Raw genomic sequence first — 20,305 nt, 5'->3', positions numbered from 1 at the left:
AGATTTTAATTTTAAAAAGGCCATTTAACATCAAGAAATTGATGATTGTTAAGAGTGTATCTTGTACCCTCAGTAAAATTTATAAATATTATTTGCAGGAAATAACTCTAGGGCCTAATGAAAGCATTTGGTTTAGAGAAAAAAGTTTCTTGTAGAGGGGCCTGGCACGGTGGTGCACGCTTGTAATCTCAGCATTTGGGAGGCAGACAGTCTCAGTTGGCAGACAGTCTCAGCTACTTAGTGAGGCCCTTCACAATTCAGTGAGACCCTGTTTCAAAAATTAAAAAAGATTCAAAAATAGGAGTGATGGTACGTCTTGGAGTTATAATGCCCCGGGTTCCATCTCTAGTACTGAAAAAAAAAAAAAAGAAAAGAAAAAGAAGAGTTTCTTGTAGCATCTGACTATGTTGTTTAAAACAGAACCAGGGATACAGAACAACAAATACAATAAAACTTACCTCTGGTCGGGCATGGTGGTGCACGCTTGTAATCCCCATGCTTGGGAGGCAGAAACAGGAGGATCGCGCAGGTTTGAAGCCAGCCGCGCTGGCTTAAGAGACCCTGTTTCCAAAATTTAAAAAGTATAAAATAGGTCTGGGAGTGTAGCCTGGAGGTAGAAGGGTTTCCAGGAAACCTAGTGCCACCAAAAATTAAATAAATAAATAAATAAATAAATAAATAAATAAATAAATAAATAAGTAAATAAATATAAATAAAACTTACCTCTGTACTTGTCATCACTTTAAGAAAATAGACGGGCCATGCAAGTACAGTAAAGATGATGATTGTAAAAAAAAAAAGCAAACAGCCCTCAAAATAGATGGATATGAGGTTGCAGAAGGGGAGAGGAGGTAGCAGAGAAAGAGGAAGTTATCTACCATCTAGTAAGAGACATGCAGATGAATAAATGATAGCTGGATAAATCAACAAATGGCCCACTGCAAAGTAAGCATGTAATAAATATTATACAGGAACAGCCTTGTGTAATATTAAGTAATAGAGAAACCTAAAATGTTAGTGAGTAGGTAAAGACAGTGAATGTGCATTTCTTGTTCCCATCACAGGCTTGCAGGGGTTGGCAGAGGGAAGATGCTACGTGGCAGGCGATGCTCCTTTCAGGTGGCAGGGGTGAAGAGTAGAGAAGGTACACCCTCTCTTAGCCACGGGGGCTTGGGATGGCACTCACCGGAGCAACTCACTTCTACTGCCAAGAATTAGTCTAGGGACACAGAGCGCTGAGTAGTGGTATCTCTCTGTGTGGCCAGGAAGAGAGTACTCTCTGCCACTGTTAGAAAGTCAGTGACAGATCCTAGGAACAGTGAAGGTTTCATAGAGAAGGTGACATTTGAGGTGAACCTTGGAGAAAGGATAAGACTCTAAGAAGGTGGGATGGGTTTTGCAGTTATAGAGCAAAGGGAATGGGGCAGGCATGCTCGGCAAGCAGTGTGGTCAGGGAAGAGTGTGTAGTCTTGTGTGGCTAATAATGTGTAAGAGGAGATGAAGTTGGCTGCCAGAGCCACAGACCTTTATTCTGTAGGCAACTGGATACAACTAGGAGTTTTTGAGCAAGCAAATTACCTGTTCACATCTATGTTTGCCAGCAGTGTGGAAGATGGTCTCAGATTGAGGATGAAAGGATTCAAGCCAACAGAAAAGATGTTGTCACAGTGTGTCCCCTGGTCTCTGTTTAGAGTATAGTCCTTCTCTATTTCTGAGCACATTGCTGGCTGATGGACTGCCACCTCTTTGCAAAGTCACTTGATCAGAGTGCTAGAGGTGCAGGGGGTCATGCCAGCCACCTTTGTTCATTGCATTTCTTTTCCTGATACACTTGGTTATCAGATCTCCTGTTGCAAGCCTTAGTTACCAGGGGCTGTCAACAGTACTGCCACCACCTCCATCAAGACTAGTTCCTGGTGCAGAGCTTGGATCAGGTGCTTGCTAGGTCTGGAGAGCCTCCCTTGGGGCTCTCCAGAAAAACAGAACAGGTGTCCTGGAGGCTGACAAGTACTGAGGTCTGCAGAGTGAGTCAGCACACTGGAGACCTGGGATTGCTGATGATGTGGTTTCCATCCAGAGGCTGGCAGGCTTAAGTCCCAGAAAGAGCAGATGTGTCCATTCAAGTCCAAAGGCAGAAGGAAGCTGATTGATATTCTGGTTTGAAAACAGACCAGAAGGGAGCTAGTCTCTCTTTCCCAGGGAAGGACAGCCTTTGTGTTCTACAAAAGGCCTTCAGCCCACTAGGCAAGACCCACCCAAATTAGAAAGAGCAATCTGCTTCACCCACTCCACTGGAGTTTAAATGTTTATCTTATCCCAAAACACCCTCTTGAAAACTTCTAGAATAATCTGTAGGTACCATCATACCTGGCAGATGGACAAATAAAACCAGGTCTGTTACCAGCAGCAGTTCTCAAGAATATAGAGATTTTTCTTATTCCATCCAACAGTGACAGAAAGTGTCCATATTTTAGGAAATATCTCACTTGACTAGATACACATAATTTGCTATTTATAGGATGCTAATCTTTTACAGGGCCTTAGTAGCACTTTGCATGTACAAGCCACCACTTGGACATGTGCTATCTTATTTAATATGTGTATTCTTCCAATGAAGATATCCATGACACCAGTTTATAGATTGAAAATCTTAAGCTTGGAGAAGTTGAGTATGCCATCAAGATTTGTACAGCTGTAGTCACAGGAGTGGAAACACTTCAGTCTTACTCCAAAAATCATCTCTTGGACAATGTACTTGATAATGTTTTTCATATATTAGTATAGGTATAAACTGTGAGCATTAAGTAATACTTTACAAAATATTTAGCACAATGTCTGATATACAATACGAACTCAGATTGGTTGTAGTGATAGTCAGGATACATATTATTTTTCCAGTACAGAATAACCTGGAAAAGCATATTTTTTTATTAAGTGGGAAATGTGTCTTAATATTGGCACAGCTGTAAAAAGATCTCTACTGTGTCTAAATAATAAGTACATGTTTTGTATCTCAAGGGCCTTTTAGAAGTATTTTCCCCACTGAGGCAACTGGCTAAATCATCATCTAATTTAGAGTGTTCATTAAAGCATCTTGTTCACAAAAAATACTAAGGTTTGAAAGATATATCTTCATTCATCTTCCCCACATCACAAGAAGGAGTACGTGTCAGCACTTCACAGGTGGGAGAAAGTAGGCAAGATGATACGTGGGCCTGATTTGCCAGAGGTCGCCATCAGGTCACAGGGTGGGCTATTTTTAGTGCACGTTTCCCTCATACAAGGCACAGTAGCTCTCATATGACTTCCAGGTGAGGCCTTATTTATGTCAAGGCTGGTTTATGTGTTGGTTAAAATTGCATCTGCAAGATGGACTGAAACAAAACCAGACACTGATGGTTTGGCCTCCAGTTTACTACAGCTTCATTTGTTCTTTGTTTATAGACCTATTGCTTCCCAATGACGGATGGGCCGAGAGTGAAGTACCGCCTTCCCCCCTACCACATTCTGGTCTGGAATTGGGCCTTGAAGATTATAGCCACAGGTACCAATAAAATGATATATCATAAATGTTCCCCGTTATGGTTTTTCTGGGAAAGCTCAGTGAGCTTATTTTTAACTCTATTCTTTGCCAGAATGGAAATCGCATAGTATCTATAATTCCATTCCAGGGAAAGCTTCTCATAGCTAATAGTTTAGATTGTTCATATTTTGTTTCCTGAGATTTCTTAAGATTTGGCTTATGTTATTAAAATATTTAAGAAAAGAGTTGAATTTTTTCTACTAGAGCAGTGAAGCTCAAAAAAAAAAAGTTTTATGTGAAGGTATAAAACAAAAGTAGAGAAAAAGAAACATAAAGCTTAGGTTTTCTTTTTTCCTTTGTAATTGGCAAACCCTAAGGGTATTTTAAAAATAGATGTTTCAAGAAAGTTAATGGAATCTAAAAATTAAAGCAAAACCATATATAATCTACAATATTGAAAAGAGTATCCAATATTATATCCATTCTATAATAGAAACTAAAAAATCAATAATTTTTAGAATCACACAAGCAGAAGAGAGGAAGATTTACTAAGAATACATACTGTTTGACTAGTAGAATTCATAGATCTTGTTCTTCTGATGAGTTTTAAAAATCATTAAATTGTCTCTTTGCTATTTTCTATATTTATTATGGTTGTTAAAGACTGTGTGTTTTATTTTCATTCTGTGTCCCATGATAATCCTGTGAAATTTCTTCATTTTTCTTGCAGCAATGCTTTTTTAATACAATCTGCTAAAAATACAACAACACAAAAGTATAGCTAACTCTATTAGATGAAAGCTTACCTATATTTAGCTATCTGAGATTCTTATATTTTTGAAATCAGTTATCTTACTCCAATACAATTTTATGAACTAGGTTGATAATCACAATAATGTTGTAGGTCAGTATCTCTGGAGTTTTCTTAGAAGAAAATATAGACATATTTAATTTTGTTCACTTATTTTCATTGTCTGCCTCAATCCTGAATTCAAAATGAGTATGGTGACATAAAAATCCATTTTTAGCCGGGCATGGTGGCACATGCTTGTAATCCCTGCGCTTGGGAGGCAGAGACAGGAGGATTGAGCAGGTTCGAATCCAGCCGCGCTGGTTTAAGAGAACCTGTTTCCAAAAATACAAATGCAGCTGGGCGTAGTGGCGCAAGCTTGCAATCCCCGCACTTGGGAGGCGGAGACAGGAGGATCGCTCTGGTTCAGAGCCAGCCTTGATGGCTTAAGGGACCCTGTTTCCAAATTAAAAAATACAAAATAGGTCTGGGAAGTGTAGCCCGGAGGTAAAAGGGCTTCCAGGAACCCCAGTGCCACACACACACACACACAAAAAAAAAAAAAAAAAAAATACAAAAGCATAAAATAGGTCTGGGATGTAGCCCGGAGGTAGAAGGGCTTCCAGGAACCCCAGTACCACACACACAAAAAAATCCATTTTTAATTAATTTTATAAATTCTCCTTCATTGTTCATCCTGTATGTATAATGAGTATGCACAAAATCATCAAGATGATACAAAGTTGAATCAGATAGAAACCCTGCCCTGGAGAAGCCAGTAGGCTAGTAAGTAAAAGTAACAACTAGCACACAAGGTTCAAAACGATTCTTACCAGGAGGTGCAGACAAAATGCTCTGATGGGAATGCTTCTAGGTAGTGGAATCATGTAAAATACTCTGATAAAAGTGGCAGTAGAGCTGAACCTTACTCCATCACTACAGGGGCGAGGGGTAGGGGTAGAGGCATGAGGTGAGCCAGGGAAGGAAGAGAATTCTAGATAGGGAAGGGTGAGTGGAAGGAGCAGCATGGAGGTAGGAAAGAAAATTGATTAGCACAACCTGCTTCATGGCTGATTTTCATCTGATAAATCCCAGAATGCAAGGATGATCTCTAGAGATCTCTTTGATAGATAGTAAAATATTATTTGGGTGTTTTCAGACAATAGATTTGATAAAACCCAGGTTTTCATGTGTATGATGGGTTGAGTGAATGGAGGAGAGAGATATTTAGTAGAAGCCAGAGACTCTGGATGCCTGCTGGGGCCGTGGTAAGGAGAGGCACTGATGAGCTGGGCTGGGAAGGACAAGAAGAAGTGCTCAGGTTAGAAACCTTCAATGGAGTGGGGTGGTTCAGGGACATTATGGAGATAGGATTATTGAGAATTAGCAACTGCCTTTATGACTTCTTCTAGGTTTCCACTATTTCTTCCGTTCTCTCTTCTATCAAACATATTCCTCTGTGATGTTCTCAGGCTTTATTCTTCTTTCTACTCTGTCCTTCATTCACTCACTCATCCATTCAAAATTATTTGTGGAACTTTGAGCCTAGAAAGTACTAGAATAGATAAGAAAACATTCTTACTAGCAAGAAGTAAAGTATCCTCTTGCGAAGTTAAGCACACTTAAAGATACAGCCTGCTAAGCAGTATATGCCAAATGCCATGTGATCCTAGAGAAAGGAGCCACTGACTCTGCCTGCAGGGTGAAGAAAGGTTTCACAGGAGAGGTGGTGGGTGAGGGATTTTCTGAGTAATGGAAAGAAGCTCACCACACAGAAGGGGCAGATGACTGGACAGGGGAGTGCAGTGTGTTCCATGTGACTGAAGCCTACGGCATCTGGAGGAAGAAACAATGAGCCCAGGGCATTGTCAGCCATGTTCTAGAAGCACCTTGCTTCCTAGAGAGTGGTGGAGAAGCATCATAGGGTGTCAAGCCTAGGGAAGACAATGCCAGGTCTTTATTTCAGTTGTGGAGCAGATGGAGCAAACCATAGACAAGGAGCCCCATTAGACCTGGGACTGACCAGGGAAGAGAGGGCCTAAAGGAAGGAAGAAGCAGCGTGGGTAGGAAGGAAAACACAGACTGTTTTGAGATGGAGGGAACAAGTCTTATGCCTTGAAACTGTCATGCCCCCTAAGAGCCTGTGACCTGCACAGTCTTGCAAGCTGCTGTGTTGCCTAGGTGACCGGCAGGGCGGGGTTTGGATGTGTGAAGCTTGAGACAGAAGAAGGACTTGAAAAGAGCCTGGAAGCAGAGCAAGTCCTGCCATTCAAAAAAAAAAAAAATTCACATGATCTACATTATGATGTGAGACTATAATAATGTGCCAATAATATATATATATATATATATATATATATATATATATATATATATATATATATGAAAAAATTTGAAAGGCTTCTAAAAGGGAAAATTAGTGCTTCAGTTGTGGAACCAGTCATGTAAAGCAGAAATCGGCTATTGCAAGAGGAGGGAAAAATGAATTTGATCAAACCTAATGCTTGTACTTTGAACCAAAAGGAAATCAAGAAATGGCTGCATTTATTTCTTCCATTATGCCCAAGAGAATTGGGAAAAAAAGTTTAAAGTGTATGTCTAAATAAAAATAAGTAAATAGAATAAATAAAATGGAAATTATATATATATATTTTTTTACTGTGAGATCATAAGGAGAGTTTAAGGCAAATCAACAGCAGAGAGACTAAGTTGAATATTAACAGTTCAAACATTTGATTATCACCTCCTGTTTATATTTTTCATTCTCTCTCTCTACAACCTGTGTTGCTCTCACTCATATTAACGAATTGCTGGAACCTACTGGTGGACACCAGAGATTCCAGTCATGTTATCACTGTTGTTGGCTTGGCTCTCAAAGTCTTCTTCCCCTGCCTTGTATTTCAGGCAGCTCTCCTTGAGCACCCATCGCCGGCTCTTCTGTTTTTCGCATTTCTATTTGTCACCATATCCAGGACACTGGCATCTGTTTCACGCGACCCTTATTTATTCATTATGCAGCATAATTTGACATTGAGTATCATTTCTATTTGATAGATTCCCTGGTTGTTCATGCTGAAAACACGGCCTTTATCTAGGACATGTCTCTGGCCTGCTGTCAGCTTCCAGCATCCCACAGTCCCTCGTGCAGCCCACTCAGCCATGAGCAAGCGCTAACTCCCTTCAAAATTAAAATATGTCATAGTTTATAGTAAATCGTTGTGTCGCCTTCTCACTCTAAACACTTTTGATATGGAGCATAAAATTACAAACCATTTCACTAGTCTAGCTTACATGTCTAAAATATTTTCACATGAACTAATCTAAGACTCCACTCATTATTACAGTGCACTGTGCGCTCACGTTGGCTCTCATCCCAAAATGTCTTATGTTACTCTCGCGTCCCTCCTTCAGTATCTGCCAATATGGCATCAGCTTTATTTTGCATTCCCATTTTGTCCCATGGTGAGAGGTACCCTTCTAATGAAAGTGTTTCAATTGTACACTTGGTCATAATCAAAATAAAGGTAAGGAATGTATACATTTTGATCAAATTGATGGGGATAAACATTCATATATCTAATATAAAAATTTGTTTCATTAATATTTATAAAGTAGTCTTTATTTCTCTGATTATCCTTAATTCTTAATATTTGTATATAAAGAAATTTACTTTATTTGAGTAGATCCTAACTCAGTGTTCTGTCGGGTGCCATCACCACATTGTTTATAAAATAGATTTCAGGATCATTATTTTTCAAGCGGGGAAAATTTTAGTTGTTTTCCTTATTATGTCAATTACTGCCTAGTTTAGAAGCTAACCTAAGAATGAATTGGGATAACAAATACATTCCTCATTTGGGTAGGTTCCCATAGGCTGCCTTAAGCAGAGCATTTTAAATGCAGCATGATCTACTTAAAGGGTAATACTCATGTTGGTCCTAAACCCATTCTCTGGAGGCCTTCACTGTCACACATAGCATCTGCTTTAATTAACTATTTGGTTGTCTTATGTCATGATACGTACCACTCTGCTGAAATGAAAAGCTAAGGTAAAAGGCAAGCTGCATAGGAGATTGTGAACACATCTGTGTTCAAAGAGAAAGGCTTGGTTTTGTGAATTTAGGACGGCAATGGCTCATATTCTGGGTCGCCACCATTTTAGTCAAAGCCTCTGACGGTAGGACTGGTTTTGCCCTTGGCCACCTGTATGACCTTGGGATATCAGTCTTCCTCTTTGGGCCTCAGACTCTTATCTAAATGATGAGGTAACCTTTAATCCCTTCCACCTCTTAAATTCTTTGATTCTATAAAGGCCATGAGTCTTTCTGACACTAACCCCACATCATTACAATAGATCAAAGGATGAAACCTAAGTGCAAATAAAGGTCGAATAACACATTTGAACACAAGTGCTTCCAAAAAACCAAGACTGGGGGTGGGGGACGGACTCATATCACAGTAACATCTCAGAATTCTTCTTTAAAATGAGATTTTTTTAAAATAATGAGAGTGTTGCCATTAGATCACGCCAGCATCAGTAACACTAAGTGGGTCAAGGATTTTTTTATTACAATTGGCATATTTTTCTATCACTAAGTACCACTTCTAGTACTCTTTTATATCAATGGTTTTATATGTCAATGTACCTAGACACTGAGGGGAAAAAAAAAGCACAAAAAAGCTTTATTATTCCAAAGAGTAAATTTAAACTTCTTGAGAATTTTTCATTGGAAAATACTGCAAACTCTCAATCAAATACCAATGTAATTGATAGAATTAAACAAAATGATCTTTAATTGCTCCTATTGAGTGAGCTCTCACCATGTGCTATCCTCAGTGATTTACATATTTTATTTAATTTGTATAACAACCTTATACAGTCAATCCTATGACTATCCATTTTATAGATAAAGAAACTGAGGCCACATTCCCTGACATCTCCCAAGTCCCCTAATCTGAGTAGCATCCCTGCTGAGAGCCCAACCAGAACAACAACAAAAACCAAAATTGCCAAGAAAACGGTAAAAAAAACATATACACTGGAAAAGGTCAGGAACTCAATCAAATGGGGGGGGGGGGCAAAAGCAAATTTATTTGTTTGTTAACTAATTGCTCCTGAAGCCGCTTATGCTTACTCTGTCAAACACCCTTTACTTACTCTTTACTCTTACCCTCTTTACTCTTAAATCTTAGAGAATAAAATTATACTCATTTTACATTGGCGAAGAGAGAAGTCCAGTATCTTTTCTAGGTTGCACGGCTAGTAGCAGAGCAGGATCTGAACTGGGAGGAGCTCCTCCTTCCCACCCTGGCTCTTGAGCACTGTGCAGTCTGTTCCTTAATCTACTGGCCCACTCACTGTAATAATGATGTTTCATTTATTCATTCAGCAATAGTAATATGCAGCAATACTGCATATGAATTTAGCATTGTTGTCAGGGAATATTAATTATTCACGACTGATGAGTTTCAAGAAAAAAATAAACTTATTTTGTTACATTTAGCTTAAAAGTTGAGATTCCTCGCTGGGCATGGTGGTGCACACTTGTAATCCCAGTGCTTGGGCGGCTGAGACAGGAGGATCGCACAGATTCAAAGCCAGCCTCAGCTACTTAGGCTCTCAGCAACTTAGTGAGACCCTGTTTTCAAATAAAGTATAAGATAGGTCTGGGAGTATAGCCCAGAAGTAGAAAGCCCCTGGGTTCCACCCCCAGTACCACCACAAAAAAAAAAAAAAAAAAAAAAAAAAGTTGAAATTCCTCTGTACAACTTAGGATTCTCATTCAAAAAGTTTGTTGTTGAAAACAACCAAATTCCAATTGTTTATAAAACCCAACCTCAGGACTTTTAGGTTTCCTGAGGGTGATTGAGTTGAGTTTTCACTTTATCTTAGAAGTTTTGTTTAGATGAGCCTCTGCGTGAACTCTCTAAACAGACTAGCTACCAAGAAAGTAGAGAGAGTAGCTACAATTCAATTATGAAAGTGTACATATACAACTTATTATATAAAGCATTATCTGTAATTCCTTTATATAATCCTTTCCATCCTAAAGGAAAGATAAATCGAATATTCAGCAGAGAAAATTCTTTGAGCTGCACCACAAGCCCCAGGAAGCCCGTCGTGGGCATTTCATGCATCCTTAGCTCAAGTGTCCATGTGCTTTTCCTGGAATTTCCTTTGGGTATTACTGATGAGCAGACTCTCTGCTCAACATCCACTTTAGTCACATGAGTCATTTGACAAGATGGCCTTCTCCAAGGGGCCAAACCTTCCACTTGTGTTTAAAGGAAGAGCATGCTTTTCCCACAGAAATCTCTTAACCCACTTTAGGGCGCTGCTGTATCTGGTGGCGCGCTTTGAGGTGCCAGCGCTTCCCTGGCATCCCTTGCCCACTTAAAGTTATATATGGTACTGCAGAATCCCAATTAGCGGAAATCAGTGAAGAGTGAAACTCGGTATTAGCCAGTGAATGTTTTATTTAAGTTGAACGCATGATAAAATATAGGAAAACAGAGTTGCTACATCCAATAAAAGAAACCCGAGCTTCAAGAATTGGTTAAAAATACATGGCTAGGAGCTGAAAACAAGATGAGGCGCTGTTTTCAGAATGAGAACCGCTTCTCTTTGTGATTTTATTCTGCACCTAAATATGACATATGGCTTCTTTCCACAGCTCAGGGGTGGATTCAGCAGTATATTTTCCAGATCCGCACATCAACTTCAGACCCGTGACACCGGCTAGGCAGCCTGAATCAATTAACCTGAAAGCCTCGAAGAGCATGGACCTTGGTAAGCGAGGGGGAGGTGACGTCCAGGTCAGCGCTCCAGCCTCGGCCCATCTATCTTCCCAAACGTCCAGCTTTTGTTTCTTCAACTCAGACCTCAGGGGAAAGGTCTGCAGGAGCCTGGAGGAAGGGGCACTGGTCACCCTGTCTTCCTCTCTGCTCACACATTTAATTGCAATCATCCCTTTGTAAGAGAAAGAGGGGATTTATTTTTATATAGCGGTCCATGAACTGTCCTCCCTTCATGGGTCAGCAAAGCGTGATTCCTCTGGAGGCTCCGATGCCACGTGCATCTCTGACTCGCCTGTCTCTGAACTTGTACTCTGGCTTCTGCCTGTGCGTCGCGTTCCTGATGGACACACCTGTTGCAGGCCTGGGAAGATAATCGGTTACATGGTGCTTTTCCATCCTCCTTTTCTTCTGGTTATGTGATGGGTAGGGAAGGCCACAATGGAGAAGATTCATCTCTTCAAATACTCATCCCTGAATTCTGTGTCATTAGAGAAAAAAAGGGTCCCCTGGGTCCACCAGATTGAGAGTGTGCAGGAACCCAGTGCAGTACCTGGACAACCTCATTAAGTTCTGAGCATATCCAGGAATTTCTGGGTGAATATGAACTCTCAGAGCAAACCAAGAGTCCCTGGCAACTGTGTTCCTCAGGTGCTGGGACATGGGACCCTGAAAGATATCTTAGATACCCAAATACAACGCTCCCTCCTACGGGCTCTTAGACAGTATAGAATAAATTCTTAACACACTATTCATTGCTGCTGAATACTCAGAGGCAAACCTCTACAAATGTTTTTTTTTTCCTCAAGGACTCTTATACTATATTTTTATTAATAGCAATAAGAAAATAGAATAATCAAAACTATGTGCTCCACCAAACAATCTGATACATAGTGCTTATCTGTTGTTCATTTACAAGAGTTCAAGAAAAGGTTCAATCATTATGAGATAAGAGAAATTGATTCTATTTTCTATAAATTATCTAAATCACTGGAAAGCACTTGCTCTAATCACCTATAGTGAGAGACAGAAAACCTTACAAGCGCTGGGAGTGTCGCTCAGAGGTGGAATGCCCCTGGGTTCCATTCCTGATGCAGCAAAAAAAAAAAAAAAAAAAAAAAGTCCCTGCAAAAGATAACAACATAGTATCCATTTTAAGAGAGGAAAAATAAATAAACAAATATGTAAAAAGGAAAACCTATGTTATGTTCATAAAGTATGTCCTTATTTTCTATTGCTGAAAACTTTTTTGAGAAGTTTCTCTTTTAAATTGAAATCATTTGTGTGATATATATGTATATATAACTTTTGCAATATATATAGTAGTCATCCATTGCATTTTATTGTACACATCCATAAATGAGAGTAATAGTGGTGATGTTGGTTCAATTTACAAAATTGGGCGGATTATGAGCTATTTCCTTCAGGACACACGTACTAAACTAAAAGCATTGGCTAAAATGGATCATATATCCAGCTATACCACTCCTGGGTATCTTTCCAAAGGGATTGAAATCAGAGAACTACATTAACATATGCATACCCATGTTCATAGCAGCACAGTTTGTAATAGCCAAACTATGGAACCAACCTAGATCTCCATCAACAGATGAGTGGATTGCAAAATTATGGGAAATACACACAATGGAATTCTATTCAGCTATAAAGAAGAATAAAATAATAGCATTTGCAAGAATATGGAAGGAACTGGAGAACATTATGTTAAGTGAGATTAGTCAAGCACAGAAAGAGAAGGGACATATGTTTTCCCTAATATGCCCAAGCTAGGGAGTAGTGGTAATACCAGAGGGACTCCAGAAGATGGAGGGGAAATCTCAGCAAAGCTTGAATGGAAGGAAAGGAGGGAAGAAAGCTGAGGTTGTTCAATGGAGGAGCTGCATACAAATATGTGTAATAGCATAAATACAACATGGTTAACCTGGACACTCTCTATTGGGAGGGGGGAAGGGAAGTGGAGGGGGAAGGGCATGAAGCACAATCTAAATGTACACCACTTTCAATATGTTCCACTTATAAAAATTTAAAATAAATAAATAAATAAAAATGGATCATATAGCTAACCTACTCAAAAGCATGCTGCAGAAAAAAAATGTTTTTAGAATAATCATCAAAATTTAGCTCCTTCCTGGAAATATATATTTAAAGTTAACCATCTCTCAGAAGGCTTTATGGTAGTGACCATTCTAGGACCATTCTGGTCCCTTCTCTCCAAGACAGACAATGGAGTAAGCTTAATTGACTTTCCTACTTGATAAATGCAGGTGATACTCCACTCATAAACATTTGGAAGTATCTTGCCCGTTTGGTTAGGGGGATAGAATATAGTGTGTAGTTTACTTTGACAAATACAATCCTGAGCTACTAGATGAAAATGTATTTGCTAATCAGAATTGGTGATGATGGCTTATAGGAATAATACTCTCAGCAGGATCAAGATCCATCTTTAAAGTTTTAGAAATGCTAAAGAGGCTGAGATAGAGGATCACAAGTTCATGGCTAGCCTCTGCAACTTCGTTAGAAAAAAAAAAAAAGAGCTGTGGTGTAGCTTGGAGGTAGAATGCCTTTGTGATTAGTCACACACACAATATGTAGAAGCCAGGTGTAGTGATGCACACATATAACCCCAGCTACCTAGGAAGGCAGGGGCTGGAGGATCTTGAGTTCAAGGTCAGCCCAGACAACAGTGAGACCCTGTCTCAAAAAACAAAGAAAAAAAGAAAGAAAGAAAGAATAAAAAAAAATAAAAAAGAAAGAATAAATCTACGAGCCAGGCATGGTGATGCATGGTGGTACAAGTAATCCCAGTACTTGGGAGACTGAAACAGGAGCATCACAGGTTCGTGGCCAGCCTCAGCTACTTAGTGAGGCCTCTGCAACTAAGTGAGACCATGTTTTAAAATAAAGAATAAAAAATAAGGCTACGGGTTTAGCTCAGAGGTAGAATGCCCATAGGTTCAATCTCCAGTGCCACAAAAAAACATTAAAATAGATTAAAATAATAATAAAATCTGCAATAATCTTCAAAGGCTAATGGGACCCACTGGTATTATTTTTTTGTTTGAGTCTAAGCTATTATTTTATCCTGCATATTAATGACTCATTGCTCATACATTCAAATGTTTATAAAGGTGAGTGGGTTCTATTTACTTATTTTTGGTAGCATGTCCAAAGTCATTTTTTTATAAAGCCTCTTCCTTACCACCTCCTTTCCCTCTTCATCAGACACAAACAAGGCTTTAAAAACAGTTCCTTCCATCTGTTCTGGAATGCTTTCCACTTGTTTGCGTTTCCATCCAGGCACATTTCTATGTCACAGGTATTTCTTTGTAATAGTTGCATAGCGCTACATGAATGAGTCCCAATTCACAGTTTGCGTATCTCTTCTCCTTTCAATGAAATTCAAGTTTTATTAAACACTTGAGTTTTGGTTTTTTATCCATTTACATTCCTTATTCAGAGGTTTACTTTTTAATATATTTGCCAGTGTTTCCATTTGCTAGTTCTTTTTCTCTTCCATTTTCTAGAATATTGTATGCCTGTTACAATTTCTTGCAATCTCTTGTCTTGCCAACTTGATTTTGGTATTCTTCACCATATAAAGTTGTAGTCGTATAGTCAAATGTCTTCATCCTTTTGGCACTTTGGTTTATGTTTATCTCCTCTATTTTCTTCTAGAGACTTTTTGCTAAGCAATCTATAATTGTTTATTCATGGTGTATGAGGTAGGAAATTTTTTTCCATAAAATAGCAAGTTATTAACAATATTTATTGACTTTTCCATCCTTTTTCTATGAGTTTGGAATGCAAATTTATTGAATACTAAATTCCCATACACATATAAATGGGTAGGTCTATAGATATGTTGGTCTATTGATATATTCATCTGTCCTGAGCTAGCATCATCCTGTTTAAATTCTCCTTCTATTACTTTGTATTTTGAATACATGTAGGATAATCTTCCTCTGAGTTTTTTTGTAGGAAGAAATTTTTTACTTTTCTTTAAAGGAAAATTGCTTTGGCTCTTCATATGTATTTATTCTCCAGTAAACTTTAGAATCGGCTAATGAAAGTTTAAGGAGTAAATAAGAATATGTGTGTGTGTGTGTGTGTGTGTGTGTGTGTGTATAACCATTAATTATATTGTTTGCTATTGGTTCTTGATAGAAATACTTTATCAAGTTAAATAAGTTCTTGGCATCCCTACCTTCCTAAACTTTTTTTCCTGAGTTCCTTTTTCCTCTAAGTTAGGGATGGATATTAAATTTTATTAAGTAATTTTAAAGATATATAGAGAGTGGTAATGTATATTTTCATCTTTACTAATAAAGTACAAAAAATTAAGTTAATAGATTCTACAATATTAAAAATTTTTTGAATGACTAAATTTTCTCTGTATTTGAAAGGGCATCCATTTAATTAAATACAGATCTGTATAGTAAACTCTTATAGAAATGAGTAACATTATCTCTATGCTCTAAAACATAGGTATAAAACTCCGAGAGTGTTTTTACTCAGTGTAATTAATTTCTATATATGCCTTATATGTATTTTTTGGAAGCTATTTTGCCTCACTATTTGATAGATATTTTTGCTGGCATACATATGGTCACATTTAAGACAAATCAGAAATGATTAAAATAATAAGTAAAAGGAAATTCATTTTTAAATAATTGTATATAACTATGCTTAAAAGGGGTTAGGGTGTCATTTAAGGGAATGGGTAGATACTTCTGGGTTTTCCAGAAAATCAATCTTTCTCTACTAATTGTAGACTTTCCTCTATTTATTTAAATTACCAGAATTACTATGTTCAATCTGGATCCCTTTAATTTGTTCATAATTGAGCTTGTGTGGGTGTTGAGTTGGAGGCTCTCAGAAGCTGAATAACACAGCTGCCTTCTTGGCCTTTGGCATAGGGTTTCCCCCCAAAGAGCTGCCCCTCTTGGCAGTGTGCCAGAGACTTACATTCAAAGGCTTTTTGATGAGGCATAAAAATCTTTAATTTCCAGGCTTGGTGTTTTATGACCCTATAATACTGTTTAAGAATTAGTCTCAATTATTCAAAGGACAGCACTTTGGTATTTGGGCCCCTTTGTTGACCTGATCTATAGCTCCTTTCAAAGTTAGGTTTAAAACACTATTTCCCCACAAGATTTTTTTAAGAGTTTTCTGTCCTGTTTCCAATTGGGCTCCCACTCTGTCTTCAGAAGGGCATCTGTGACACCATTAGAAGGGGAGGGCAGCGCAGACAGAGATGCTGGCCAGCTGTCCCACCTCCCCTCAGCCAGAGGAAATGAGCCCAGAGTGATGCAGGAGACATTTAGACAAAATGTTAGCAAGTTTCCTGACAACGAAGATTGTTAACATTCCGTGTCCCATAGTCTGGCTGATTGGCTCTCAAGATGCGTGATTCAGCAATTTGATTTTCTATCCATTGCTTGTTCTACATTTCTTTATGAAGTTAGAAGATGTTTATTAGACATCTGCAGCCAAAGTCAGAATCAGAAATCAACTGATTTTTATGCTAAAAAGATAAATATTTGGATACATTTTGAAATCACCCTATTATAAATGTCAGATATTCCTCTCAGAGAGTAATTTGGCATCTCTAGTATCAGATCAAAGCCTGGTATGAGAAAAGTTAATTAACCTCACTCCACTGTTCTAATACTTTTTAAAATTATTTTTATAATGACGTACTTTTAAATGCATTATAAGACAAACATCCTTAAGACTAAATAATAGAACTTTTACCAAATTATGTATTCTGATAATTTGATGCTGGCTTATCAATATGCATATTGCATATCAATAGCCATTTAATATAAGTTTTGCCTCATGCCCATGGTTCTTCATTATCCATCAGTAGTCACTACATCTGAAGATTTAAAAACTGAATCAGGTAGTGTGATTTTGACATCTAATAAATAAAATAAATTTTAAAATATATAAACTTGTAAATAAAATAAGTTAAAAATAATATAAAAATATAAAAACCTGTTTGATAAGGAAAAAGTAATGACAACACTAAAAGCAAGTGTCTACCTACTTGTATAATAGTCAAGGAAGTATACAAAACCACAGTCATATGTCTGTCCTATGCTTTAGGAAGGCCAGGTTAAGGAATTAGGATGTTTATTCATTAGTTAAGCAAAGGTTTACTGGAGTGCCTTACATGTGGCTGCAAGTACATTAAACACTGGGTATTCAGTAAGTAACTGAAAAGAATGGTGTTTTCTGCTTGTCCTAGATTGCAACCACAACAGGAAGGGGAAATTCGAGAGTTAAGGAAAGACTTGCAGAAGGAAATTCTGACATTCCAATGATAACTTATCTCAGAGGGGAAGCAAAGGAGAGGCATCTGCAGACACTGGTGCGGCTGCTTGAGGACTCACAGATAACCTTTGATATGTAGGCAGAGAGGAGCAAATGGCCAGAAAAAAAGAAAGGATAATCTAAAGGAATAAGTTCAGAAAAGCTAAACAGCTGCCTTAAGATGAAGCTTGAGGAACCTACTAAGAGTTAAACAGCCAAGCTATTTATAAATCAGGAGAAGAAAGTGTGAGGTGTCCTGTTGTCTAGAACACCTAACAGATGTCAGGCAGAGAGCAGAGCCACACAGGCCCTGGACACAAGAGAATGATGTTCAAGCTGGAAACACTGGGCTGCCAGGAGGGAATCAAGACAGTCATCATCCCCGTACAGAAAGGATTGAGCCTATGAAGCGGCTGCCTTCGATTATTAGAAATTACAAATTACCCAGAGCAGGTCTCACACTGGAAGCCAGGAAGCAAATTACCAATTTTCCCAAAGATAATGAATGCCAGAAACAACTCATAATCTCAGTGCTGATCCTCAGAAGATCTCTCTGTTTGTGAAATGAAATAAATAAATAATTAGGTGGTGGTTACCAGCCGACTCCATGGAGTCTTTGAAAGAACTAACATCTCTTTTCCTTTCTGATAGGATTTCTAGATTTCTAAGTTCAGGAAATGCTATAAATATGGATTATTTTGATTTTTTACAAAATGTTTCCATTTGTTTTCTGATTAAGAGGGATAGATCAGAGTCGGGTGGGTGTGGTGGTGCACCTTTATAATCCCAGCATTTGGGAGGTTGAAACGGGGAGGATCATGATTTGTGGCCAGCCTCAGCTACTTAGTAAGGCCCTTTGCAACTCAGTTAGACCTTGTTTCCAAATAAAGAGTAAAACTTAGGGCTGGGGTATAGCTTGGAGGTAGAATGCCTCTGGGCTCCATCCCCAGTACTGCAAAAAAAAAAAAAAAAAAAAAAAAAAAAAAAAGCGATAGGTCAAAGTATGCACTGAGTCACAGGTACAGCTTTAGAATGCCTTTTTCTGAAATGTGCTAATTAGTGGCTTCATCAAAAGGCTTTGAGGAAGGCGGGATGTGTGTGATTTAGATGAAGTCATGGCACCCAATCTTACCAAATACTCAGTAGCTGTATTTCAGAGAGCTAGCTGAAGTGCTAGATTGACAGACTCAGCATTCAAATGATTCCTTCAGAACTGAAGATGACAGAACGCAACCAAGAACGACATATACATCCAGTCAGCGGGTACTGAGTGCACACTGTTTGCCCAGCCATATTCCAGATAAAGAGACAAAGGCTGCCCTCTTAGGATGTTTTCATTCTTGTTTCAAAAAAGAATAAAGTTGTATAAAGTGAATAAATAAAAGTTTAGCTAGAATTTTCTGGAAGCCAAATTTAGGTGGAGATAAAGACTGAGGGGAGGAAAAACTATTTTTTATATACCTTATTGGTAGTCTCACATCATAATGTGGTTCAGAATGATAGGGACATACATGTACCCAGCACTTGGAGTGTTATTTTTGATAGAATGGTGAAAGGTAAAGGTAAATCATGAAGACAAATTAAAAAAAAAAAAAGAAAAAGATCAGTATGGCCCGGCGTGGTGGTGCACGCTTGAAATCCCAGCATTTGGGAGGTTGAGCTTGGAGGATCATCATTCGCAGACAGCCTCAGCTACTTAGTGAGGCCCTCCGCAACTTACTGAGACCCTGTTTCAAAATAAAGAATAAAAATTAGGACAGGGTTATAGCTCGGTGGTTGAATGCCCCTGGGTTCCTACCCACACCCGCATAAAAAAAAAAAAAAAAAAAAGATCAGTAGTACAAATGTAGGACTTAGGAATGTTGGCTTAATACCAACTCGGTAAGAATCCCCTGCTTTTTACTTGTTCTCCTGACATGTCCTATCCCCAGAGCTACTTCTCTGTTATCAAATCAAGGAAGACAAAAGCTCTGCTTCATCCTGGCCTGGTCATAATACAGTTACAGTGGTGTATGTGATTCTGAGTTTGATATTTTAATAGGTACACTGGCTACAGAAGGCATCCAGATATTGTTAAGAAGCCTAGAAACCATGTCAAATTAAAAACAGTTGAAAGAAGTAAAGCTATTGTGCCAGAAAGAGAGATGGCTTAGGCATAGGAGTGCTCTCCTTAGATATTTCCACTGCTGACACTGAAAAGCTCGAGTCTGCTCAAAACTGAACACCCCCCCCAAAAATATATCAAGCAATAATAACCATATCAGCAGATCCATCAAGTTTACAAACCTTGAAATCTAGGAAGGTCTTCATCTGTGATGGAAAATGGAATTCTGGCTTCTGGCATGTCTGGTATGAAAGGAAGAAAAGTATAAAGTGAAACCGCTCATGAAGACTGAGAAAAGAAGCAAAATTCACCAGAATTATAGAAAAGAGATCATGGTATACTTTTCAGTACTTGAGAGTAGATATAAATTCTTTTTTATAGTGAGTCCTAAAACAAATTTATGTGGGGAAAATAATGAAGCAGGTTATAATTATAGCTGGAGTGGGGCAGATGGATGCAAATAAATAAAGTTTGAAGAAATCACATTCCAGCATATAGGCTGAGTCTGAGAAACTTCTGGTGCAGAAGGAAGGAGAAATCAGTAAGGAAACAGCATAGATGACTTTACCCTATATCCAGCACCTCCATCCAAAGCAGGCCTCTTTCAAAACATTAAGAAAAGCAACATTTATATTAACTTAAACCTTACATACTATTGCATTTTAAATAATTGATACATTTAAGGTAAAACTGAATTATAGACAAGTATTAACTTAATTAGAGAGATATAGAGCACTTCCCAATATCTACAACTAGA

The 20,305-nt window shown here is 38.3% G+C and overlaps 1 protein-coding gene across 4 annotated transcripts in view; it reads left to right on the top strand.

Annotated features, from left to right (window-relative positions):
* The window catches only part of PARD3B (par-3 family cell polarity regulator beta), a gene marked incomplete at both ends in the record, with an annotated part of 1,045,674 nt that overhangs the window by 634,827 nt on the left and 390,542 nt on the right, over positions 1–20,305 (top strand). For all 4 annotated transcript variants that reach the window (XM_080690300.1, XM_080690301.1, XM_080690302.1 and 1 more), the window contains 2 exons: positions 3,445–3,544; positions 10,988–11,103. In XM_080690300.1, coding sequence (XP_080546426.1) covers positions 3,445–3,544; positions 10,988–11,103 — 216 coding nt within the window. The remainder of the gene's footprint in view (positions 1–3,444; positions 3,545–10,987; positions 11,104–20,305) is intronic.

Source organism: Muscardinus avellanarius (assembly GCF_963383645.1).
Source record: "Muscardinus avellanarius genome assembly, chromosome: 2".
In the NCBI taxonomy this organism is placed as follows: Eukaryota; Metazoa; Chordata; class Mammalia; order Rodentia; family Gliridae; genus Muscardinus; species Muscardinus avellanarius.
The sequence above is the reverse complement of the archived record's forward strand: the minus strand, read 5'-3'. Positions and strand labels throughout refer to the sequence as shown.